This window comes from Paramisgurnus dabryanus, chromosome 2, assembly GCF_030506205.2.
Source record: "Paramisgurnus dabryanus chromosome 2, PD_genome_1.1, whole genome shotgun sequence".
Classification (NCBI taxonomy): Eukaryota; Metazoa; Chordata; class Actinopteri; order Cypriniformes; family Cobitidae; genus Paramisgurnus; species Paramisgurnus dabryanus.
The window spans coordinates 17,817,172-17,843,424 of record NC_133338.1 but is presented as its reverse complement, the minus strand read 5'-3'; the positions used below and the strand labels follow the sequence as shown (position 1 = coordinate 17,843,424).

The 26,253-nt window shown below is 38.3% G+C and overlaps 1 protein-coding gene and 1 long non-coding RNA gene across 2 annotated transcripts in view; one reads left to right on the top strand and one right to left on the bottom strand.

The window, feature by feature from the left end:
* Nucleotides 1-26,253, top strand: part of LOC135764758 (uncharacterized) — a 305,168-nt gene that overhangs the window by 263,145 nt on the left and 15,770 nt on the right. The gene's annotated exons all lie outside the window — the stretch shown is intronic.
* Nucleotides 14,997-16,901, bottom strand: LOC135764790 (uncharacterized). Its single transcript, XM_065275471.1, has 4 exons — nucleotides 16,782-16,901; nucleotides 16,286-16,630; nucleotides 15,484-15,819; nucleotides 14,997-15,377 (listed from the first exon to the last, which is right to left on the bottom strand). Exons 1-4 carry the CDS (start codon nucleotides 16,819-16,821, stop codon nucleotides 15,196-15,198), a joined length of 903 nt encoding a protein of 300 aa, XP_065131543.1. The 5' UTR covers nucleotides 16,822-16,901; the 3' UTR covers nucleotides 14,997-15,195.

The following is a 26,253-nucleotide window of genomic DNA, read 5'->3' as shown; positions in this document are numbered from 1 at the left end:
GCTAAGTGGTGTAATGATCTAAAATGGTATACCAGAAGTAACAAATATAAGAAAGGAGAGCAGCCTCCCTTTCACTGGCCAGAACAGGGAACGTGGAATAAAGAAAAAATTAAGAGTATGAAAATTTGGATGACTAATTATATAGCTAATCAGGATTTGAAAAGCAAGAAAGATGGAAAGAAGAAAAAGAGAAAAGCTTTGTTAGATAGAATGGAATTGTGGGAAAAAGCTAGAGGTTGCTGGAGTAAGGAAGCTGAAAGAGTGATGGCTGATAGAGAAGACATCAGAGTTCAAGAGCTGGCAAAGCACAACGAAAGAACAGAAAAGACAAGATTGCTAGAACAGCCAGTAGACACTGCAAACCAATTACCTGTGGTAACTAAAACAGTTAAGCCACCGCCCTATGCACTGCCCTCTGCCTCCCTTAATCCATGTCCCCCATTCACCACACACACAAACTGCCCTCCCTTTCCCACTCTCTCTGAGAGTCACCCTCCCTTTCCCACTCTCTCTGAAAGTCGCCCTCCCTTCACTGCTCTCACTCCAGCCCCAACCACCCCTGTTGCTTCACCAAATGCTAGCACACTGTATCCAGTTATTAAAGGAACTATGCAGCTTAAAGGGGAAGTAGAAGTTGAGGGAAATGTGGAACTGTATGATGAGATGCATAGAGGCAAAGAAGGATCATTCCGTGAACAAAGTCAGGCAGCAGGAGGAGCTAGTCAGTATACCAGGACTCAGTTAGAACATCTGGACCAACTAATTGAACAGAGAGCAAAGGAAATAACAGAATTAACTAAAGAAGTGAAGTCTTTGGGTTTAGCAGGGCTATCGCAGGACAGAGAGCTTGGTAAAAGATTACAAGAGGAAGAAAGGATGATTTTGGAGCAAGAAAGGCAGGATAGAGAGATAGCAAAAGAAAGAGTGCTTAAGCAACAAAAGGTCAGGGCATTGCAGGCTATGGAACAGAGAAAGCGAGAAACTGATGACTGGCTAAATATGAAAATGGCACAAGAGTACCCAGCCTCTAAAGGTGGTATAGATATGACAAAAATGTCAGGACCTGATGGATTAAGAACTTACAGAGCTAAGATGTTGGTAGAGGAGAGAAACAGAGATTTGGAGTATAGGGACACATTAGCTTTAGACTTTGACCCAATAGAGGAAAGATCCCCATTATTGAAAAGCACCCCTAGAGGTAAAATAAATGAACAAGGTGTGAGTGTATTTCCGTTGCGTATTGAAGGGAAAACAGCTGTGTATGTCCCATGGGCTCATAGGGATTTAGAGACTATAATAAATCTGTTGCCAAGTTTAAGAGATGGTGCTGGTCCCTGGATCGGTGCGTTGGAGAAAGAGACGCAAGGTACAAGATTGGCGGTGGGTGACATAAAAGCCTTACTGGCAAAAATCACTAGTTTGAGGGAAATGGAGGATGTGTTGTGGTCAGCAGGTATGGGACAGAGTGTGGTTTCATCTGATTTTGACGGCCAGGCTCTTGACTGTTACAGAGGCAGACTTTGGGGTGCCTTGAGAACTGAGTTCCCTGTCAAGTTTGACAGCACCAAACTGACCCCCACTGCACTGGGTCAGGAGGACTGTGCACTGTGGATTGTTAAAAACATGCAAACTTGGAGAGGGCAGGGGCTGAGAAAAGATCCCACTGACCCAAGAGACTTTGAAACCAGACTGTTCAGAAAGGAACTGCTGGACGCACTGCCAGTGTCTGTGCAAAACAAACTGAGTGACACCCCAGGGCTAGATGCAATGCCACACAGCCAGTGGGTGGAGACCCTGAAACACCATGCCTCCAAACACCAGAAACACGAAAGAGACTTAGAGCAACAAGCTAAAGAGACTGAATGAAAGCTGGCTCAAGTTAGCCTGGAAGAAAAGAAAAGACACAAAGACATTAGTAAGGCCCCCAGGGGAACCTATGTGGTGGGATGGGCAGGGTCATATGAGTCAGCGAGCCACTCTCAGGGCGAAATGGTTGCAACACACCCTCCTAACAAGTCTGAAAAGGTAGCAGATCTGCCAAAACAAGCTGCGGATCAAACCCAAAATCAGAACCCATGGCAGCACCCCCATGGCGCAGCCCCGTCTCAACCAGTAGTTGTGAATGTAATGGCACCTAGTTGACAGAGTAGAGGAATTAATTTTTGAAGATGGCCAAGGGGCAGAGGAAGGGGATATTTTCAGAACAGGGCATCCGCTGATCTGGGTCCATATTTCGGGCAAAACAATGTTTGCTGGGGATGTGGGGAAAATACTCATGCTAGGCGTGACTGTCCAAAAAACCCATGAAAGCAATAGGGGTGTTCGGAGGGTCCAATTAACCAACAGGTAGCATTATCCAAAAATGATTGGGAAGAACCTAAATTAACATGCATAATTAATGGAGTGAAAATTGAATGTTTAATTGACACCGGGGCTACATGCAGCTCAATGGATCCAAAATTGGTACCTGGGGTTGTTGCATCACAATCATCTGTTAGAACAATGGGATTCTCTGGAAAAAGGAAAAACTGTTGTAAATCAATTTCTGATGGCACCTCAGGTTCCGATCACATTAATTGGAAGGGACATTTTGTGTAAATTAGATGATACCATCAAAACCACACCACAGGGATTAACATTGCAGTGTCTAACCAAAATAACTAAACAGAAATTAACCCCTTTAATTAGACCAGAAGTATATTGGATTGGGAAATTAGAAAAAAAAAATGATGGCGGCTGCCAGAGAAAAAACTAAAGATTTTCAGGGACGAAAGCCAAGATTTAAGGGTCACTGTACAATGAAATATTGCATCAAAGGAGAGGATTTAAAGTATGAACAAAGATTCAAATTAGGAGAAGAAATTGAGTTGAGAAGTGAAGGAGTGTTGGTTTGTGAGGCTGGAGTAGCAGTGAGGATCAGCAGTTTTAAGCTAGATAATTTTGCTGTGGAAGGAAGCCACCCCAATGTGACAGTGTGGGTGTGGGGAAATCATAGGGCTAGGGACCTAGAACCTTATGTGAAAAAGCCATATTCCATTGAATGGGAAGAAGGAGAGAAAGGCTGGATGGAGAACAGGGAGCTAGGTTGGTATCTAATTCCATTAGAAATGACTTAGACAGGTATACAGCAGAAGCAAATAATTTTACAGGATAGCAGCACAAAGGAGCAGGTAATTGCATTGTTTAACCAATTGCTAAAAGATAAGCTAGTTATCGCCAGAGATGAGAGGGAGTATGCTTGATATGTAGATGATATTTTGATAGCACACAACAATAGAGAGGGGTTTGATAAATTGACAGAACAAGTTTTGAACAGACAGTTTTGAACAGTGGATAAAAAGTATCAAAATAAAAGCTGATATTGGCTAAAACCAGTGTACAATACCTAAAAAGAGTAATCTTTGAAGGGCAAAATTAAATTTGTGACAAACACCACAGAACCATGCTTGACTATCCATGTCAAAAAAACAAACAAAAAAAAAAAAAAAACACAGTGAAGCAAATGATGGCATTAATGGGAGCCACAGGGTGTTGTAGTTCATACCAGAGTTATTACCAGAATATGCCAGTAGGGTCAAGTAATTTAGGGAATTAAAATGTAAGGACATGGGAAAAAATCTGACAGATGTTGTTATATTGTAGAGAAGACACACCGCAGGTTTGTATGACAGAAGGCATTGAAGAGATGAAACTGAGAGCAGATTTGGGTTACGAAGGGGATCCTGGTTACAAGTTTGTTGATGGTTCATGCTATAAAAATGAGATAGGTCAGAGTTGCATGTGATAAAGTGTGATCCTGGGAGATCCAGTGACTGACAGATTTAAAGTTTTGAGGTGTAAGAGGATGAGGCATGGGCACATGTCTGCCCAGTGTGCAGAGTTAATGGCTTTAATTGAAGCATGTGAAATTGGAAAAGGTTTGGAAATCAATGTAAATACTGATATGTGGTATAATGGGTTAAAGAGAAGTAATGGCCACCCAATTAAATATCTTACAGAGATCAAATAACTATTCAAGGCAATACAAAAACCAGCCAAAGTAAATGTAATTAAGTGTGCAGCACACACAAAAGGAGATTCATTTATTGACAAAGGAAATGAAAAAGCGGATGAGGAAGCAAAATTAGGAGCGGCAAAACCAGAGCGAGCTGAAACCATGTCCATGGTAGTGACAAGGTCAGGTAAAAAGACTGAAAGTGAACAGGTGAGCATTTCCGCAGACGTAACTGTAGATGAAATCAGAGACATGCAAAATGCAGTGTAACAAATTGAAAAGATGGAGTGGCAAAGCAGAGGTGTTGTCAATGTAAAAGGTTTGTGAAGAACAGACCATCAACAATTAGTAATTCCATCTAGAATGGAGAAAATGGTAATGATGAACGCGCATGGTAGTGAACATTGCGCGAGGGGGGAGATGATAGATAAGATTTTGAGACAACAGGGTTTCTGGTTTATCAATATGCAAAACAAAATTAGCAAATTTTTGTCATTTTTGTCAGAGTGTGACATGTATATGAAAAGAAATGTCAAACCAGCAGTACATCCAATGTGTCTGTTTCCAAGTGTGGAAGGACCATTTGTGCATCTATTGATGGATTTTGTAGATATGATCCACCCAATTAAGGAGAAAATGTGTTTTTTAGAGATGGACAGAAGCTTCAATCCAGTGTGAACGCAGAGTGCGCAAGCAGTGGCTGGAGCACTTAAGAGGGAAGTTGGTCCCAAGATTTGGGCTTCCCAAGGTATTGCAGGCAGATAATGGACCAGGATTTCAGGCCAACCTGTTGAGAAAAGCACTTGCTAGGGTAGGAATAACCCAAAAATTTGGATCAGTGTATCATCCACAGTCTCAAGGGGCGGTTGAGAGGTGTAATGGCATACTTAAAATCAAAAATAGCCAAAATCTGTGCACAGACTAAACTAAATTGGGTTCAGGCCTTACCAATAGCGCTCATGGCCATAAGATCTAGTACTAACAGGGAAACGCGTTTATCCCCTCATGAAATGGTAACTGGGAGACCAATGTTCAAAGCTAACCAAAATGAATTGAATTTGGAGCATGAGGAGGATCTAAAAAATGAAATTAATGAATATATTGCTGAACTAATGAGAAACCATAAAGCTATTTTACAGATTGAAAGCAGGCCCAGAGAGACACCTGGTGACGAAGAAACTGAAAAACCTTTTCCTGTAGAAACCTGGGTGTAGATCAAAGTTTACTAGCGTAAGTGGGATGAACCCAGACGAGAAGGCTCGTATGAGGTCACAGAAGCTAGCCCAACAGCTGTTAAGGTAAAATGTTCCAAATTGTGGTATTATAATACTCATTGCTTCCAGGTACCAGAGAAGACGACCCCCAGCAACTGTCTCCATGTCATTATGTTGAAATAACCATATGATAAACACTGTAACCTTATTTTTTAGATAGTGATGTGATGAACCATAGAAACTGGATTTGGAGATCACAATTAATGGGTAATGTATGATCAAAGCATTTAAGGATATGGAGGATGACGATTGCATGAATGTTGTTTATTTGTTTATAATAATGAAAATGTTTCTCCCACCAAATATACAGGCCTATAAGGTTAATTATACATGTTTTAAGATAACCATTTTACAGATGGGTGGTGCCAAAAAGAAATTGATGTTACAAATGATAAAGAGGGATACAAGGCTAACTGGTTTGTAGGCCAGACCACAGAAAGGGCAGACGTATGGTGAATGTGTGTTGACATGAATTTAAGGCCAAGTTTAAGAGTAAATTGGAAGGGAACCTGTACCCTTGTACAATTAAATAATGCCATTTCAAATGTTTTCATTACCTGATTTTGGGGATCCTACATGATAAAATAAGTGTTAAGAGTATTAACAGACAGAAAAGAAATCTGCCTGGTGGATCTTATGATAATATGTGTATATAGAATGTACAGTATATAGATGCCATAGGGGTTCCAAGGGGGGTGCCAGATGAATACAAAGTGAGATATCAGATTGTTGCAAGTTTTGAGTCAATTCTTTTCTGGTGGTCAACCCTCAATAAAAATGTGGATTGGATTAATTAATTGTATTACGTTAAGGGGATAACAGAACAAATGGGACTAAGTCACTGATGGCACAACAAAACAGGCTGGCATTAGATATGTGGTTGGCTGAAAAGGGGGGTGTTAAAAAAATTATAGATGATGGATGCTGAAAATTTATTTCTGATAATACTGCCCCTGATGGGAGCATTATAAAGGCATTAGAAGGTTTGACCGTCTTGTCAAATGAATTGGCTGAGAACTCTGGGGTAGACGATCCGTTTACAAAAATGATGGAAAAGTGGTTTGGGAAGTGGAGTACACTGATAACTTCTTTACAGTACTGTTGTCAGCTGCTGTAGCTGTTGATATCCTGGCATTGTGTGGTTGTTGTTGCATACCATGTATCAGGGGTTTGATTGAGAAAACTATCGACAAAGGAATGGGTAAGATAATGTACCAACGGGTACAAATTAATGAGGACGACGAGGGAGATAAATTTGAGGACAACATCCATGTGTGATGGGAAACCAACGAGGCTCTAGTACCCTCCTCCCTCACACGGCCCTCTACGCGTGCAAAGCGCATGGGTTGAAGACCGTCGAAAGCTGGAAGATGAACCCTAAAAATATACATATAGAATTCATGTTTCTTAGAAAGACTCTGTGTGGACTGCCCACCAGAGCAAAACACTCTCATGTGAGAATCATTATGTTACTGTTCATGTTAAACTGGACATAGGGTGTCACCTATACTAATGAATTTATTCTTTTTTATTAACATTTATAATTTTTTGCGTTTGTTATGATTTATTAACAAGGTATTTTCTTTTGCATTATTATTTTTATTACAAGTTATAATCTTTTATTAGTAATGCAAGTTGCAAACCTGAAGTGTGTGTAAAATAGGGAAAGGGATGGTTTTAAGCATCACTGTCCACGGTGTGATGACAGTGTAACAAGCCTGGTAAGTGACTGATGGTCCAGGAATCTCCTGGGGGTGGAGGTAAAACATCCACCTAGCACGGCTTACCAGAAAGTGAAAAGAATTTTTTGAAAACATGATATGCTTGCTTTAGATTTAAAATTGAATGTTATGTTATTTTTTTTATATGTTGTTAATCATTACTTTTTTTACAGGTTGTTAATTATCATTTAAAGGATAACCGGTGTGAAATGACTGTTGAAACTAGAAAAGTGACTGAGGGTCTGGCCCGAACTGTCAGGGGTATTTTATTCTTTGATTCTTTCTTTAAAGTACCTAGCCCGGCTTCTCTGGTATCATCAGTCGTATTTGCAGGGTGGTTATCGAAAACATTTAGTTTCCGAAGGGGGGAGATATGGTGGAGAAATTTTGAGTGTTTTATCTTAAGCTTGGTATAAATGTTTTATATAAAGTATACTTTTAATGTGTTTTATGGTTGAGGTCTAAATGAATTAAGTTGTCTCTCTGATGCTTGCACATGACAGTGTTTTTCCACAGCTAGGCCGGGATGGGGGACGTGTGACCTTGGTAAGAATAGCAAGATAGCTTTTTGACGCATTAGAAAACAAAGGCATTGTGTTTAACCAGCAATGGCTGTCTTTTTGTGTAGCAACTTAAAGGTTGCAAAGATACAGGCACAGTACAAACAGATTGTTCGAATGGGAGGGCTACTAAAACGGGGGCACTATTTAAATCACTGAAAAACTCAGAACGGGGTCATTGTCATAGTCATTGTGATCATCATTTTACCAATGCAGGTGTATACACCCTATGACCAGTATTGTGTTTCAAGCTGTCTGACACAATTCTTTAATAAAATACTTTGAAGAGAATTTTACATCTCAACCGTCTCTGATTCTCCTGAAAAAATCCACGACACCTTCTGTGCCCTTTTCGGCTTGACCCCGGTGATTGCTGCTTGCAGCTATATTTTTTATTGTAACCATTTATGATTTGCAAAAATAACTGTTGCATCTGTGTAGATTAGATAAGCAAAGTGTATGCGCGTTGTGCACGCTATACATTATGGTCAAGAATGCTCCCTTAAAATACCATAATAAACAACGTGCAACGCTTCACTGACCAGAAAAAAAAATAGTTTAAAGTAAGTGGCGTGTTGCGCGTTGTTCAGGGGCGTTGCTAGACATAAAGCTTTAATGGGGCACAGGCCCCTCATTTTTTGCTGACTTTTTTGGAAAGCCTGCTGTGTGCAAGAAATGTGCAACACTTCTATACAATGTCCTTTGCTTAACCCACTATTCTACAGTGCAACAGTTACTGTGAAAGATACATAATATGTAGATTACATATTACTTGTATTATATAGATTACTTGTATTATATACAAGTGTAATCATACCTAACATTATTAACATGTTTGGAGGCATAAATGGCATAACATGTTTGGAAATAATGACAGCCAGGGGCGCCGCTAGCAATTTTGGGCCCTATGAAAGAATAGGGGGTCAGGCCCCCACCATACCCATTTCACACCAAACATCCAATCCAACCTACTGTAGCTATTCAAAATCTTTGTCTGTAATTTAATAATACAGAACTATTTATTTTGCTATTGTTATGACCACAATTATCAGTATTTATAGACACCTACAATGTCTGCAGCTAAGATAATTTATTGTGCAATGTAAATTTAATTGAAAAATACAGTACATTAAATCAAATATTCAGAGAAAATGCAACGTTCTTAAAGATTAAAGATAAATGTGACCATGCCTGTGAAAACCCAGCTGAAGTATTTCTTTGTGATTTACTGTTTTAAAATCATCCTACATAATGTAAAGAACATTTTGTGAAAATATAAACTTGATATCTTTAATATTGACTGAGTAATGTCATGTCAGTGATTGAAATCATAGTGGAATGAATGCTTGAAATTAAACTGTGATGCTTTTTATTTCACAATAAGATTTGAGACTTTAGTCTGATTTTCAGAGACCGTCTCAGTGACATACTGTATACTTCAGCTGTTACACACATCAATAACATTATAACACTTAAAAATGGCGAACAACAACAATGCATCTTTTCTATACAGTTACCTTATGCCTCAAATAAGACTGGGTCAAAAATGCTTGACCAAAGCCTGTATTATAATTATTAGCATTATTTATAAGGTAAAGAACAAGTTTCACACACCAGCAGCTTCAGTAAAGCAAAAATAACGACAGATCATTGAAACTGTGAACTTGATAAAACAGCTATACTGTTATTAAATTATTCTTTAGACTGTTTTTTAATCAACGGGGCTCTCAAATGAAATGAATGACAACTATAGCAGATTACAACATAGATTTCCATTGATTTCTTAAACCTGTTGCAAGGTGAGAAGCTTTAATATACATAACTGGACTAGTTTAGCCTTAGTTGCGTTTCAGTTGTATCACAACCAACTCGATTTAAGACTGCATAAAAATCCTTCCTTGGCATATTGCGTTACAAAACATTGGAGTGTTTAACCGATCGCATTTCTAGTTTATGTTAATTAATACGGGCTACGTTAAATAAAACAGCTTATAAGGGCTGACTTCGCGTTAGAATCTAACACAAAACAGGGAACGTAAATCACCTTGTTTATTTTTAAACTGAGGTGAACAGAGCGAAGACTTTACAGTGGAAAGAAAACTGCATTGTATTGCTCCAGCGTCACATTGTGTAAACTGCATTTATAGTAAGGAAGTGCACATATGCAGATATCATAGCAAATAGCAGTAAATACACACACCTTGTTCTCTTGTGAAGTTCACGCGCACTGTGAGACCGTGGATTAAAGACGGCGCTAACACGCAGAGTAAAGACGGGGGCGGAGCTAAGAGGGCTCAGCTTAAGGGGGTTGCGTTTGCGGCACAGTCCTTGGCTGGGGCCCTCAAAAGTTCATGGGCCCTTAGAATCGTCCTAACTTTTCCCCCCTTTACGGCGCCCCTGATGACAGCAGAGAAATATTTTCTACATTATACAATGATAGCAATGATTAATAACTTATCAAAATATTTTTACAAGAATATTTTAAGAAACCAGTCATTTTATGACTACTATACTAAATAATCTCAGTCATAGTTACTGCTAACTGTTATGTAAGTTAGTGTCCTAGATTTAAATATTTATTTCATATCTGAAAATACAGAACAGTATTTTACATACATTTGTTGATTTTCTCAGCAACAATGCAATTCTATAGACTTGACAAGGTTTTCCTGAGATTTTTCCTCTAATGTTCAAGACCTGACAGAGTGAGACTTACCTCCCTTAAACTCATCATCTTCACACATTCCCTGCTTTGCACAAAACATTTCTGATGTACATCTACAGAAGCCAATAATGATCGGGTCAAATAGGATTAGCATTATTATTTAGAAACGTACTTTATCCTCGTCATGTTTTCATAAGCTAACTCGCTCGTGGATGAACGCAAAGACGTGCGTGGACATGGATACGTGCGTGCACGCGTCAATGTGACTGCTTCGTCGCTTTTACAAGCGTAAATTGGGTAACTACATTGCATATAGATCTGTTTTTGCCGCGATTGTCTTTGTAAAGGATTGCACTAGTTAACTGCTAAAATTTAAACTTGAGATTTACACCGGGGCACAAAAGATTTACACTGGGGCACGTGCCAGTAAAAGGGGTCTAGCGCACCCCTGTTATGCTATTTTATAAAATGGTTAGTTCCAGTCCTTGATTCTGATTGGTCAATAGGTGTGCTTTATTCACGATAGAACACGGCTATGACTGCTTCACCCAACAGTTCTATATATCACTGTAATTTTTTTACTTCAATATTGTGTGGTAACCGTTTTATAAAAGCAATAATGTGCTTGAGGTAAGTGCTGTATCGTGAATACAGCACAGCCTCTCGTACCTTATTACTAACTTAAGGGCGCATGCTTGACCATAATGTATAGCGTGCACAATGCGCATACACTTTGCTTATTTAATCTACACAGATGCAACAGTTATTGTTTTTTGAAACTGCAAAATAGCATCAGGGATGGTTTGCGCCAGAACACGCCTCTTTTTGCACTGAACCGCCCAGGGAGCGAAAGTTCATTCCCTAGTTTGCCAACGTGTGTCTGTGGAGGGAAAAACCCGCTGTGCGATGGTGCAAAATACAATAATACATGCGTCACTGACAAAGTCAATTAAGCTGGGTGCAAGATAGGACCCAATATGTGAAATAGCATAACAAACAAATGTGTCAAAAATTTAACACACAGTTTTATAGAGTGTACATTTGCAAGTACTTCAACATGAAGAGGATACGCAGATGCATTTATGGTTCCGGCTGAAACACCAGAAACCACTCAATTAATTACAGTACATACCTGTGTCACAGGTCGGGGCGGACCACAGATGTAATCAAGCCGTGCCCCTTCCTAGTTTCCACCTCGAGGAGGTCCCAAAGTCAACCCAATGACCAGACAACACAAGCGTAAATAAACTTTAAAAGACACTTTATTTAATTTAATTAAAATAGATAGGGGAAAGGGGCAAGGGTAAGTTAAAAATAAGGGTCTCTTCTTCTGCCCTCCAGGTGAGCCGGGAAGTAAGGGGGCAAAGGGGGACAGCAGGGCGAAGCTCCTACGCCTTGGCTCCTTGATCCCGTGGTGCCCTCCTTTTCCTCCTGGAGGCAGATTAAAAACAGGGTAAGTGGTGGTGCAGGGTTGTGCAGCCCTGGGGGTCTCTTCGGCGACGGTAAGTACTCCACAGATAGAATATTCAGGTACTCTCTCCTTCTGCAGGCTTATAGCTGTAACACAAAGGATTACGTAACAGACTCTGGGACTTTCACTCTCACCGTGACGACGCACAGGTAAGTACCTCACCGGTATGGTATTCAGGCTCTCCCCTTCTACAGGCTTATAGCTCACGGGGGTATGATATTCAGGTTCTCTCTCTCTCTCTCTCTCTGCCGGCTGTTGGCTGTAACACAGAAAGTTGCATAGCAGACACTGGGACTTTAACTCTCACCTAGTCGACTTATGACGACGTGCAGGTAAGTACTTTACAGGTATGGTGTTCAGGTTCTCTCCTTCTACAAGCTCGTAGCTCACAGGTATGATAATCAGGTTTTCTCTCCTTCAATACAGGGTCACACACATAGCATATACAATGGGTTGTTTGACCGGTCTTCACAGCCTCTCGTCCTCCCACGGCGGGTTCAGCGGAGGGAGGGGGTTACAGACAATTCAAACACAGCACACCACTGCACTAATTCAAAGTGTATTCTCATAGCAAAGGCACAGACTCACCCACAGCATTCTATGTGCACATTAAGGTCACAACCCCGTCTTCCTCGAATTTCACCTGGGACCGGTTGGCGTTGGAAGTGAAAACCAGCAAGATAGACGTCGCTGTGGCGCCCCGTGTTCCTCCCAGGATCGTTACTCCCCGGCTCTCCCACCACTCTGCTCCATGGCAGGGCCGTCAACCTGAATACTGAGAGCTCACAACACACGTTGGACAAGACAGCTCCACAATACACACTGTATCGAACACTGAGTACTCACAATGGTTTAACAATGACCTCCTTTGTCTCCTTCTCCTACAGATCGATGGGATCCTCTTCACCCGTATTCAAATACACCACACGGATCTTCATCAGCAACTCTTGCGGTAAGTCATTCCTCCTCAATGCTCCAAACACAACAGTAATGCACATAAATCCATTCGTATCCAAACTCTTCAGGGTTATCACTTACTTAGCCGCTGGCTCTATTTTCCTCTTCTGCTTTGTTCCCAGTAAACAAACTCCTTACTGTTTCCAGCGTGACTGTGCCCAGGTCCTTCCTCTCTATCACCGAAACGGTTTGTTGACACCACACGGCCACCACAGCTCCAATAATCAACCTCAACAATGAACTGCAACTTCCTTCACACGACCACGCCGTCCTTTCGCCCGGATCAGCTACGCACTCTTTCCGCCCGCTTCTAGCGGTCGCCGGATCAGCGGAGCCTGCGGACTCTTCGGAGGCTGGTCTTTGTTGTGTTGCCCAAGGCGGAAGTTAACTCGCCCGAAATCGACTCTCTTTCTGCTTCAGCAGCCCGTCTTTTAAGCCTGCCGTAATCATAGGACCCGCCCAGTCAGTAATCGCTGCCTCCTTTGCGCACCTGCAGCGAATTTGGCTTAATTTTCTTGCCATGGATAACCAGGAAGTAAATGGGTGTTTAAAAAATTTGCTCCGGGTGGAACCTCTCCTCTCCATTTTTGGTTCCGCCCTAAGTCACCATGTGACACCTGTACATATTGTTCATATTGTTCACCGTGACATAAAATCTCTTTATATCCACTTCTCCAGAGTTTTAATGTATATGTAACAATAAAGATCTTATAGATCTTGGGCCCTATTTTAACGATCTGAAACGCAAGTGCGAAGCGCAATGCGCTAGTGACTTTGTGGGCGGATCTTGGGCGCTGTTGCTATTTTCCCGGCGGGAGAAATAACTCTTGCGCCAGGCGCAAATCAATAAGGGGTTGGTCTGAAGTAGGTTCATTATTCATAGGTGTGGTTTGGGCGTAACGTCAAATAAACTAATCAGAACGCTATCCAACATTCCCTTTAAACGCAAGGGCGCAAGTTCCATGGCAGGTTGCTATTATTATGACGGATTTACCAGGCGCACGCCAGTACCGATTCACAGCCGAGGAGACCGACGTTCTTGTAAGAGCAGTCAAAGACAGAGAAGTTGCTTTGTATGGGGATAGGAGAAACCCACCCAAATCAGCGTAGGTTAAACAGGCGTGAGAGGAAATAGCCACAATTGTCTCATCAGCTGGCATCCCCATCGTTGCACCAAGCACTACAATGATGTCAGGAGACGGGGGAATCCCAAGCTTGCCAGCATAAATTGGGCACGCCGTGTAACGGGAGGTGGATCTGCCTCTACACAGATCTGCGTCCACCCTCACCGCTGAAAGGGTTTGGGGGCTTTGAAATCGGACCCAAGAAACGCAAGCAAGGTCCAACCCCAAAGAACACTTACAAATCAAGTTCATATACATTAAGGTTTCTTATGAAAACATTTTAATTATTATTTACATAAAATAAACGTAATACAGCCACACAACAAACTTATGAAAATATTTTAATCGTTATTTGCATGAGAATTTTTTAACGCAGCCACACAAAATAAATAAAAACTATCACCACAATGCTCACCACTATGATTTCCCTTATCTCATGTGTTAATATTTTTTATTGTAGCAATTTATGATTTGCAAAAATAACTGTTGCATCTGTGTAGATTAGATAAGCAAAGTGTGTGCACGTTGTGCACGCTATACATTATGGTCAAGCATGCGCCCTTAAAATAGCATAATGAACCACGCCCAACGCGCCACTGACTTTAGACTAGTTTTTTTTGGTCAGTGGCGCAATTGTTTTTTGAAACTGCAAAATAGCATCAGGGATGGTTTGCGCCGGAACACGCCTCCTTTGTTGCGCTGAACCGCCCAGGGAGCGCAAGTTCATTCCCTAGTTTGCCGACGTGCGTCTGTGGAGGGAAAAACCCGCTGTGCGCCGGTGCAAAATACGAATGATACATGCATCACTGACAAAGTCAATTCCGCTGGGTGCAAGATAGGGCCCCTTATCTTTTCCAATATGGAGGATCTGCTGGAAGCATTTTGTTTTTCATGTGTTTTTTTCATAGTCTGTGAAGTTTGTACAGAAGACTTAAGTAACAATACATTTAATGTAAAACTAGTATAAACAAAAGTAGGTGTAGCATTGTGTAATTTATACCTGGCAATTTCAGTTATTAAATTTTTATGTAATTTTACATAGTCATTTCAAAGTTATTTTTGTTTGCTAGTGACAATTAAAATTTCTGTTAGTATAAATTCAGTAAATTGTAAAGATCACTCAAAATAAGTGCACTCTTCTTAAAAGATATTTTACATTAATGAGGCAAGCACTCATTTCTTCAGCATGAAATAAAGACACTGCACACATTATTTTCTATAATTGGTCACTTTAATATGCAATTTCGAGACACATTTTTATACATTTGAAATGTATTTATTTTTAATATTTTTAATCAACAAAAGTTAAGCCTTTTCAAATAATGATACATGTAGCAATCACAGGCATTGCATTTATTAGTTGTATTGATATATGGTATAGTTGATGGAAATTAAAGTTGATTTCATAAATTATCTATAGATTATCTTATTATTGTCCACCAGGTCCCTCTCTAAAAGTCTTGCCACTTGGTGGAGAAAAACTAGCTCTTGCAATTCTTTTGGAATGCATGCAGTACCACAATGTAATTGTGGCAATAACGATTAAAAAGAGTAGTGTTCTTACAATGGAAAGAAGAACAATGGTAGAAATCAGTTCTGTGGAATCATCACCTGAAATGGCAAAATATAGTATCACTTTCACATTTCAAAAAATCATAAATGCTGCTTTTTAACAGTTACAAAAATAATAGTTACAAAAACAATAAAATAAACATACCTGTAAAAAGTGGTCTTGTACTATTAAAAAATAAAATCTCCCCACATGCAAAAACAGCACAGTAGTGAGTTCCTGATTCAGAAAGGCTGAGGTCCTTTTTTGATAAGCTGTAGACACATTTACGTTCTCTGTAACCAGCATCAGAGCTCCACTCACACTGAGCATTACTTAGTCCATGCACCTTAATAATTCTTGGTTCCGATGTGTTTATGAGCCAGTAGACACTGTGGTTTCCCAAACAACTCTGATTGAGAACTGTGCACTGCAGACTTACTAACTCTCCAAGGTCAAATGGATGTAAAGCGTGTTGTTGAATAGCAGTGTATGTGTATACTTCTGCATAAAAATAGGTTATAAACAGCCTTAATTTTAAACCTTTCAATAGCTTGGTCAAACATCAGAAGTTCCAAAATAACTACACAGACCAATATTTAAGAAATATCAAAAACAATATGAGAAGATGAAGACATTGCAGTTAACATTATACTACTGCTGAATATGTTTGCTGACAAAAAACCTACACTCTTAGAAAGGATTTACACATCTTTGTGCGTTAAGCTTTTAACACATTATTTGTCATTTTGTGTTGCTTGTTAAAAAGTTAAAAGTAACACAAAAAAAACAGAGATGGGTGGATTCTGGAACAACACATTAAGTGTGTTGTCCCAGAATCAACACTAATGTGTTGTTTTTAACACATTCGTTCTAAGAGTGTACTTGAATTGCATTTTAATTATGATGAATGCATGTCATGTGCATGAACATATGCTATAGAAAAAATTCACATGACCCACAATCATACCTTGAACTATTAACTCTGTCCCCTGGATAAATTCCAGTACATTGGAATATGAGCTTCCACAGTAGTATATTGCGGAGTCTGAGAACTGAAGGTTTCTTATCACCAACTGATACAGACCTTTATCAGACAGCATGGAAAAGCGTGAACTATCCCTGAAATCGTGGTAAAATGTAGCTTTCTGATCATACTTATAAATGGTGAAGATAAGCCTGGGATTCTGCCCAAGTTCATGCTTGTACCAAGAGAAGTGCATGGCCATTTGGCTATGGTAAAAGCAAGGAATGTAAATAGTATCTCCAAGTTTAGCAAACAGAGTTCTGTTATCTAACTGCATTGCAGTTAGGCCTACAAACAAAGTAAAAAATTTATGTTACTTTATGTCATTTATATACACAAGAAAAAATGTTGAGGTAATATATTGCAAATATAGTTTAATTCAACAGTTTACATAAGTAAATAAGATAAAATATATAAAGATAAAGAGACTTCAACTCACTTATTGGAAAGAGAAACAAACAAACTATAATATTTATCATCTCTGGATTGGTTTATCTGAAGTAGGAATCAGTTGGAAGATGAACATCAATGCCCTGCGAAATTGGAGCAGACAATAGAATCTGTTTGTCACTTGAAGAAAAGTACAACATGTGCCCTATTTTTTCACTTCTGTTTTTTCTTAAGAGGCGATTGTTTAACCCTGTAAAACCCTCGGTTGTAATATTACAACATCAGTTTAAAATCTAATAAAGTATACCTGTACATATTTTTTTCTTTTTAAAACCACATTTACACAACTAAAAAGTCCTAATGTTTAACCCTGCAATGATTTTAAATGGTAGACTTTGTAAATAGGTTTGTTTTCCTGGCCGTGAACTTACATGATTGTTGATTTATTTAGTCCAGTAAAAAAAATTATATTCTTCAATACAGGTTTGCAGGTTTTGTATATAAAATAACTAAAATATTTTTTTCTGTGATTAGTTATGTCTCTAGATCATGTAGATTTTATGAAACAGCTGAATGATTATATTAGATTTTGAGCTTGTTATGTCAATGTTGCAATTTTACAATGTTGGGTCTATAGGGTAGCAAAATTGACCTGTGCACCTTGCACATTAAATGAATTTGCTGTACTTCTAAACTGTTAAAAAAAAATATATCATTTTTTGTAGCAACTAAATACAATATTGAAATTAAATGTCTATTTTGAGTTTTAAGATGATTAAATATGTTTACAGGAAATAAAATATTTATCTGAGATTTTGAAAGTATTTATTTGGCAATATTTGAAACTATCTGTATCTTATTGTTTATAAAATATACTTAGCTGGTCCTGTTTTCTTGTCTGGGCTTTGTTTGCTCAAATATCTATTTGCTGCATGAGGGACAGGTAATAATGTTCTGGAATGTGGGGTGGGGTGTATAGGTGATATTAGCATTATATATAGAGGACAATAAGCTTGCCAGACAGTATTGTGTGAATTCTGTGGAATGGGTGAATCTTTGAAATGTATAAGTGTGATTGAAATTGATTTGCTTTAAGATTAATAAGCATGGAAATAATCGGTGTGTTTTTATTTCAGAGTTCTACCAGACAGTACTGTCTTATCTACAATGCATATGATGTCACTTATATCATCCAAATTTGGAAAAAGTGACTTTGAGATGGGACTCTGATATAACTGATGAGGAGGAATGTGCCTCTAACTAGAGAAATTAAAAACTTTATGTCTGCCCATATGATGATTATGTTGACATGACGGCAAAAAAACCAACCCATTCAAGAACACAGACCTTGCCCCATGACAGGTATTACTGTCTGAAAAAGGATTTTATCAGTCTCAATACTGATAGTTCTGTTATTGGCATTCATATACCACCGAAGGTTTGCGTCAGAAGACATGATCACAGTTCTGAAAAAAATAACACCAATGAGCACAGTTTCCAAAACAAAATGGGACTACTATCATTGAACATGTCTGTAAACACAGCTAAACATAGTAAATACCAGTTTTCTTTCAGTTTATCGGGTTTTGTAAATACAAACTGAGCATATTTTTATAATAAATGATTTTTCATAAAAATATGGTTTTGTCTGGTTATTATGTATTGTGTGATTATGTATAGGCTACTGTTATTGGGCTACATAAGCAGTACACCCGGCAGAGTAACTCTAAGATGTTATTAACATTGTTTTAATATTACAACATTTCCGTATAAACTTACCAAAATGTCAAAAATGTAAACACTCATTAATTTTTGCATTAGATGACTCCTAGAACAACATAAAAAAGGTTAAATATTTTTAAGTTTAAGTTAAGTTTTTTTCTATAGATGGGTCTTCAGGGTTAATATCAATAACAAATAGCACAATCAGCAGAATAAAAAATGACTGTATGCCTCATGTATGCCTGAAAAATATACTATTAAATTTTAGTTATAAAAGAAGTTAAGTAGGTTAAGTATTTCTAAAACAAAGAAATTAAAGCATACATTCAGGCAGTATTCTGGTTGTGGTTTTCTGCTTGTAATGTGGTAACCTGACCTTCTTTAGTTCTAAGTAATTGTTCCTGACAACATACATAGATGATGATAGGACATTAACATGTGACCCCAAAAGTGAATTGTAATCAAAACTGTGACCTGATTTTTATCGAAGGCACATTTCGTGCAAAGGCTTCAAGCTCAATCTGACCCAGCTCAAAACTGGCATATAGCCATAATACAAAATAAAGATTTGTACTGTATAAAGGCAAAAGTGTCCAAAAACTATAATCAGGCCAAATTGTGTATATATATGGAAAATATATATCGGCAGTGAAAGGGGCGCACCTTTTGGCTGCAAAACCAACAGAAGTACATGCTCCCACATTTCAAAGTTGCTTTTGATCAGTAATTCTCAAAGTAATTCTCTCTAGTGGTCCGCCAAACCCCCTCAGTGGTCCGCCAAAAGATGGCCTAAACTAGGCAAGTGTTTATACAATCGTCACTTATTTATGTAGATTTTTAATGCACTTGCGAAACTGTGATATCAGTTCTTGCCTTTCTGTTTTAATAACGTAAAAATGAATCGGTTGGCTAAACCACAGAGGAGTCAAAATAAAAGATCAAGCGTCAACTGAAAGCAGCTAAAATCCACAGATCTATTAGTTTTGAAATGTAATAGTTTTTGTTCATGTGTAAAATCCCTGCAATTTCAGTGATTTTGGACATTAAGGGGAACATTTTTTTCAGTATTTTATTGTTACCATAGTTACAACCATAGACTTCATATACCCACCACCTCAGTTTGAAACGAATGGCTCTTTGGAATGACATTAAGTGGGACCTAGGCTGTTACAGTATGTTTAATTGCATTTTTTTCCACACGTGCAGTTTGTTGTTCATATTAAGCTGCAACTCATTTCACATTTACTTTTTCAGATGAAATAAAATTCATATAATAATTTCTGAACATAGCATTGCATTTGTTTTAAAAAAAAATTGTTTTTGACTTGAAATAGTTGCATATTAAACTTAAACTTAGCTTATCCTTCCTATTTTGTTGTTTTTTGGGGGAGTGATAGAGTGGGATTCTGTTAGGTGGTCCTCAGAAAAAAATTGGAAGATAAAGTGGTCCTTGGGATGAAAAAGTTTGAGAAACACTGCTTTAGTTTAAAGCGTCTAATAAAAATAAATAAACTACCATTTTGTTTTCTCATCATTTTCTATTTTTTTATCATTGTCGCTTGGGGTTTCGGTAAGAATCACTTTCTGTGACTTCCTAACTCAAACCCCAACTCTAACCCCAACTCCAGGCGAGAATAGTTTTAAAAGTGAACGAAAAACATGTAGAAACCAATGCATAAAATTATCTCCTAATGGGGTAATCTAACCCCAAGGGACAATGTTTAAAAATTGGAAAGAACGATGAGAAAACAAAATATAAAATGACACGATAAAGAAAGTCCTGCCACAGACACAAACAGCGATTGATAGAAATTCGTGCTGGGATGGACGAAAAAGACATTTGTGACCAGTCATGGAAAGTAGAGACACAAGTCGGATCTGGGGCATTTTGAGTTATTCACAGATTCTGAAAGTGTGATACTGACAGTTTCTAAGCTTTCCAACGATGTGTAACACATGGAAATCTGATAAGATTTTGAGAAGTTGTGGCCATTTGAATATAACACATTCAAGAAAGAGAATGCCGAGGAGAAAATTGAGAAAGAAGAGTTAGCACTTTTCCCTGCCTGAAGAGACAATAGGGCTCATTTACATCTCATTTAGCTAAGCCATACCCCCTATAAAGCGCTTTTGAGATATAGATGTTCTGGCATCATATGTAGTATTTTATGACAGGAGTCTGGATGACAACATGCAAAAATAAACATGACTTTTTACCTTTGTGTTGATCACAAGTCGAATCCAGTCTGTTTCATATGTGTGAATCATCCAATGACCATTTTTGTCCACAAATGCGTATAATCCGTGAAATATAGGTATATAGTCTATTGTTTATATCAGATTTCACATTTTAACATGTAAGGGTATATGAGATTATCTGTTATCTGTTCCGCCCTAGATTCTTTTTTTCGTTTGTTTTGTGCGCCCGAGTTTGTTTATAGTCTGGGGAGACGCACGCTGTAAGTTTGAAAAAAAAACTTAGCAAACATGTCTGAGGGACAGGTCAGCCACGTCACTACAATCACGTGACTTCACACGGTTCACAATAGAACCGAAAGAGAAGACCATGCTGAATAAAGTCGTAATTCTTGCTATTTTTGGACCAAAATGTATTTTCGATGCTTCAACACATTCAAGCTGACCCACTGATGTCACATGGACTAATTTGATGATGTTTTTATTAACTTTCTGGACATGGAAACAGTATATAAATGTTCAATGGTTGGGACAAAAGCTCTCTGACTAAATCTAACGTTAAAACATCTTAAACTATGTTCCGAAGATGAACGGAGGTCTTCCGAGTTTAGAACGACATAAGGGTAAGTCATTAATGACATTATTTTCATTTTTGGGCGAACTGTCCTTATGCAGTAGTCACGCTGTTCCCTTTGGGGGCTGGGCGAAAACACAAGCCGCTTATCCAGTATGTAAATATACACAGACAATGACACCCCCCGCGGCACACTAGAATCTCCGGAAAAACAAGCCGATTTCAACCGCAAAATGTACGTTTTTAAATATACAAAAACTGCTCTCTCAAACATGGAGAGGCTTCTTCGTGATCTCAACTAACAGATTCTGCAATAAAACGAAAATCACAAATTTTGAAAAAAAACCTTTCTTTCTCACTCTCGAAAGTTGTGCTGCCGACTTGTGTCACTGGTTTCCGTGACGGGTCACATTTGTCTCAAGAGCTTTCTTCTCTGGCCAACTTTGGGTGGCGGCGCCCCAGCGCGCCCCCTAGTGACCAGCCGACACTGCTGAGAAGAGGAAAAAGGACTCCAGCAGTAAAAGGGCGTGTCTAGAAAGTGAATAGAAATAAAGCTCCTCATATAAGTAACACATACTATAGTACTGTATTACTGTAGTATTTACTATAGTACACTGTAGTAAATTGACTGATACACTGTAAAAAATGTGCAGCATGAAATTAAAACAACTTGGGTTTGCAAGTCAATTCAACCTACTTTTTGAAGTTTGACTGTGAAAATTTGACATTACTTATAAATTCAAGTGGAAATTGTTTAAAGGAACAGTATGTAAGAAATTTATATCAATTAATCATTAAATGGCCCTGAAATGTCACTAGACATTAAGAAATCCTTTTCATTTCAAATACTTATATCACTGACAACAGCAGTCCGGCCAGGATATTGTTAGGGTTGTGACAATTAATCGGGCAAATGCGCGTTTTCTCAATGAATGAATTTGAATGAATTACGGTGAAATGCAGGCACATCCAAAAGCCAGGGGGCGCTCTCGCTTAGAAACACCATTTGTGCCACAGAAGGAGTAGTATACCAAACACTATTCCAGGAAATGTCTAAAGGAATATTTATATCGCTGTTCTTCAGATTGTTTCAGGTATTTTCATGATAATAAAGAATATTTTAAATGATTGTGTTTGACGAGTGTTGCTTTTTTAAATGCACGTTATAAACGAGTCAAACTTGTAGTGATTTTAGATTGATAAGGACTTCCTACTGATCACGGAGCCCTAGTACATGCACAAGCTGTGCATGAAACACTGAAATGGAGCCTTACGATTCAGAATCGATTTCAGACAGGTCTTTTTAATGGGAGCGCGATGCATCGATGCACATCCCTAGATATTGTCATTTAAAAAGTGGAGTTGCAGCCCTCAACTGATGTTTATGTTGTCGTTTGGTATATTGGCCACCAGCTGTGTGATTGCAGTACCAGTTTTAGCCACACGTTTTGTGATTGCAATACCAGTTTTGGCCACAATCCTACATACTGTTCCTTTAACTTATTTTTTAAGTTAAAGCAACATACAAATATGTTGATTTGACAAAAATGCTGGTATCTTTTTACAGTGATATGGTGTTTTTAAATGTACTATAGTACAGTATAGTAAACCTAAAGTAAACAGATATTTACTAAAACTATGGAAATACAAATGGGAATGTGCCAAAAACTAATTTAACCTGTGATTTTATGATTCTGTTACTTGAAACTTTGTTGAGGTCAGATAAAATTATGTGCAATACACATACACACAGTTCTCTATGCTGTGCATGTGCATAAAGACATCAAATTCACAAAATCATGTGGCGAGTTGCACTGTGTTCTAAATATGCATTCTACATGTACATACACCCCATCCTACCTCAAAACCACAAAAAAAAACAAAGCTTTTTACACCTCTCGGTAAAAGAGGTAAGAAAAACATTTCCTTACTTTTACTGCTGAGTGATTGTAGATGATAACAATGTCCTTACATTATAATGCAGAATAAATAATAAAACTCTTGGAAAAAATAATCAGCTCAACCAAAACCCTTAACTTGGAGTTGGTGTCTATTCTTGTAAGCTAAAATGATGAAATTAAAAAAGTCTCAAAATTCAGATTAAATGTGTATAGTTAGTACTATTGTAAATATTTCTGCTGATTATGTGATGTTTTTTTAACATTCGCATCAGTGTAATTAATTTTTCAATTTATAAGCACAGTGTAAAAAAGGTTAGGGGCCCTTTAACTTAAATTCTCAAGGCAATATTGCTGCACTGCTTTTTTGAGTTTACTCAACTCTTGGGTGTTGTAATTCACCTAACTGTTAGTTACTTAAGTTTACATTTACTGAGTAATGTAAACTTATATCATCACGCATTAAGGTAACGTTAAAGGGGTCACGCGCTGTACGCGATGTACTAAATTCTGGAGCGTTTATGTATACTTTTAAAACATTAGGATACTTAAGTAATAAAATAGCGTTGTGCCTTTTGAAAAGTGTGATTTCATTACCTATATCTGAAAACTTCTTAAGAACAACTTTATCCAACTCAGTTTAGACTTTTATCCAGAGATAAAGGGTGAAGAGATGCTGTCCTCTGCTTTTTTCGATTTAAGATTTGGGCTACTGTTTAAACTGTTTCCACCAGTTGTTGTTTTTTCTGCAGGTTAAAGATCAAATGATTAATTGATTAGTTATTGGTAATTGGGCTATGATATAGTCATCGGGATGCTTTGGGCTAGTTTTGAACGTCCATTCGGATGGTTTTAATATGCGAATCTGGCAACCCTGGCTGTGCACTTGCGCAGACTTTCGGTTCGGATTCTATATAATGTACATGTAAACGAACATTAAAATCAGATTGCAATGTTTAGGGTGCATATAAACTGTATCGTCGTAACCTTCAATCGTATTAAATTCAGTCGGATTGACAAACTTCGATCAGGAAGAATGGCTTATATTTCCAAAATCCTTACAGCAATAAGACAAGCAAAAGTTGGTACGTCTGCTCAGACCCTGACGTGGCGCTAAGCACTTTTCCACGTCAAAGACAGTTTTTATAAATATGGACTTTGCCGTGGATTCTTGCATACGCACACTTTACGATCAAATCTGTGCGTAAGCACGCTTTATAAATGAGGCCCCAGACCAACTGTTTGTTCAGATTACTTAGTTTGGCAAGTTGGGTAAACTATTTGGAGAAACACTTGCATATCTAAGTCCAGTCAACAAAATAATACTTGTTAGTGGGATGATTATGCTAATTTCATTCAGTAAACACAAAATAATAAATTGACCCCTTTAACAAAAATCTTTGTTCAAGTTACTTTATTATCTTTGTTGAAAGAACATTTTGAAGTTGGATTTTTACAGTGATGTAAATAATAGGAAGGTCTCATTACAGCTTGTTGCCCTCCATTTCCAGTCTTTCAGTTTGCATCACAAGATGCCATAGGTGTCATTTACACTGGGGACATGCCCCCAACACTTTTTGAAATGGCAGATTTTTGTCCCTACCACTTTTAGAAAGCATTTGGTTAAAATGTTCTGAAAAATCAAGGGATGCTTATGCGACTTACAACTGGTTTTGTGGTCCAGTAGGGTCACATATGTTGCGTTCAGGGTTCTAAATTAACACCCGCCAACCCGCCAAATGCGGGTAAAAATTCATTTTGGCGGGTGTTAATAAAAACTTACTAGCCAGTTTGGCCGGTGATGCATGAGGCATTGCATGCAAGATACATAAAGCTTCGTTCTCAGACATTTATCCCTCTGGCAGAACTTCCTACATTTCCCATGAACACTGTGCCGCAATGCGACGTGATGATGTTTATAAGCAGTTTGCAGCGAAACCAGCGCGAGAAATCATGGAAACGAGTGGAGCGCGTCCACCAGAAAACAAAAGGAAGAAGGAGAACGAACAGGTAGACCAGAGAGGATAGACTCAGAGCCATAGAAAAACTGGATAGCGGTGTCGCCACACCCCTTTACTGGGGCATGTGATCCAGTGTAAATCTTTTGTGCCCAGGTGTAAATCTCAAGTTTAAATTTTAGCAGTTAACTAGTGTATTCCTTAACAAAGATTATAGCGGCAAAAACAAATCTATATGCAATGAAGTTACCCAATTTACGCTTGTAAAGCGACGAAGCAGTTGCACTGACGCGTGCACGCATGTATCCATGTCCACGCGCGTCTTTGCGTTTCTCCGCGCGCACAACTGCATCCAAAAGGTGACGCCACGCGTAATTGTGAAAACATGACGAGAAGTAAGTTTCTAAATAATGATGCTAATCTTATTTTGACTCGATCATATTGGCTTATTTGATGGACATCAGAAATGTTTTGTGCAAAGCAGGGAAAGGGAAGCAGAAAGGAGAGATGATGAGTTTAAGGGAGGTAAGACAAACAACATCCTCACCCTGTCAGGTCTCAAACATTAGAGGAAAAATCTCAGGAAACCCTCTTGTCAAGTCTATAGAATTGCATTGTTGCTGAGAAAATCAACAGATGTGTGTGTTATACTGTTCTGTATCTTCAGATATGAAATAAATATTTAGTTTACTAATATTTAACTATAGGACACTTACTTACATAACAGTTAGCAGTAACTGTGACTGAGATTATTTAGTATAGCAGTCATAAAATGACTGGTTTATTAAAATATTCTTGTAAAAATAAGTTATTAATCATTGTCCTCATTGTAGAAAATATTTCTCTGCTGTCATTATTACCAAACCTTTTCTGCCATGTATGCCTCCAAACATGTTAATAATGTTAGGTATGATGAAGATTATACTTAAATATTTTTAAATACATATTTATCTTTCACAGTAACTGTTGCACTGTAGAATAGTCGATTAAGCAAATTACATTGTATAGAAGTGTTGCACACTTCTTGCACACAGCAGGCTTTCAAAAAAAGTCAGCAAAAAATGGGAGGCCTGTGCCCCAGTAAAGCTTTATGTCTATCGACAAAGAAATGAAGAAAGCTTATGTTTCATCACAAAAATGTTGTCATGTTTTATCAGGATTCAGTCGCATGCA

What these genes read in the sequence shown, in the direction of transcription:
- LOC135764790 (XM_065275471.1), bottom strand. Translation starts at nt 16,821, where the DNA reads ATGATAAATATTATAGTTTGTTTGTTTCTCTTTCCAATAA. An exon ending in TTTGTTTCTCTTTCCAATAA is followed by an intron (nt 16,631 to 16,781) that starts GTGAGTTGAAGT and finishes CTTTGTTTGTAG; the next exon opens with GCCTAACTGCAATGCAGTTA. An exon ending in TACAAGACCACTTTTTACAG is followed by an intron (nt 15,378 to 15,483) that starts GTATGTTTATTT and finishes TTGCCATTTCAG; the next exon opens with GTGATGATTCCACAGAACTG.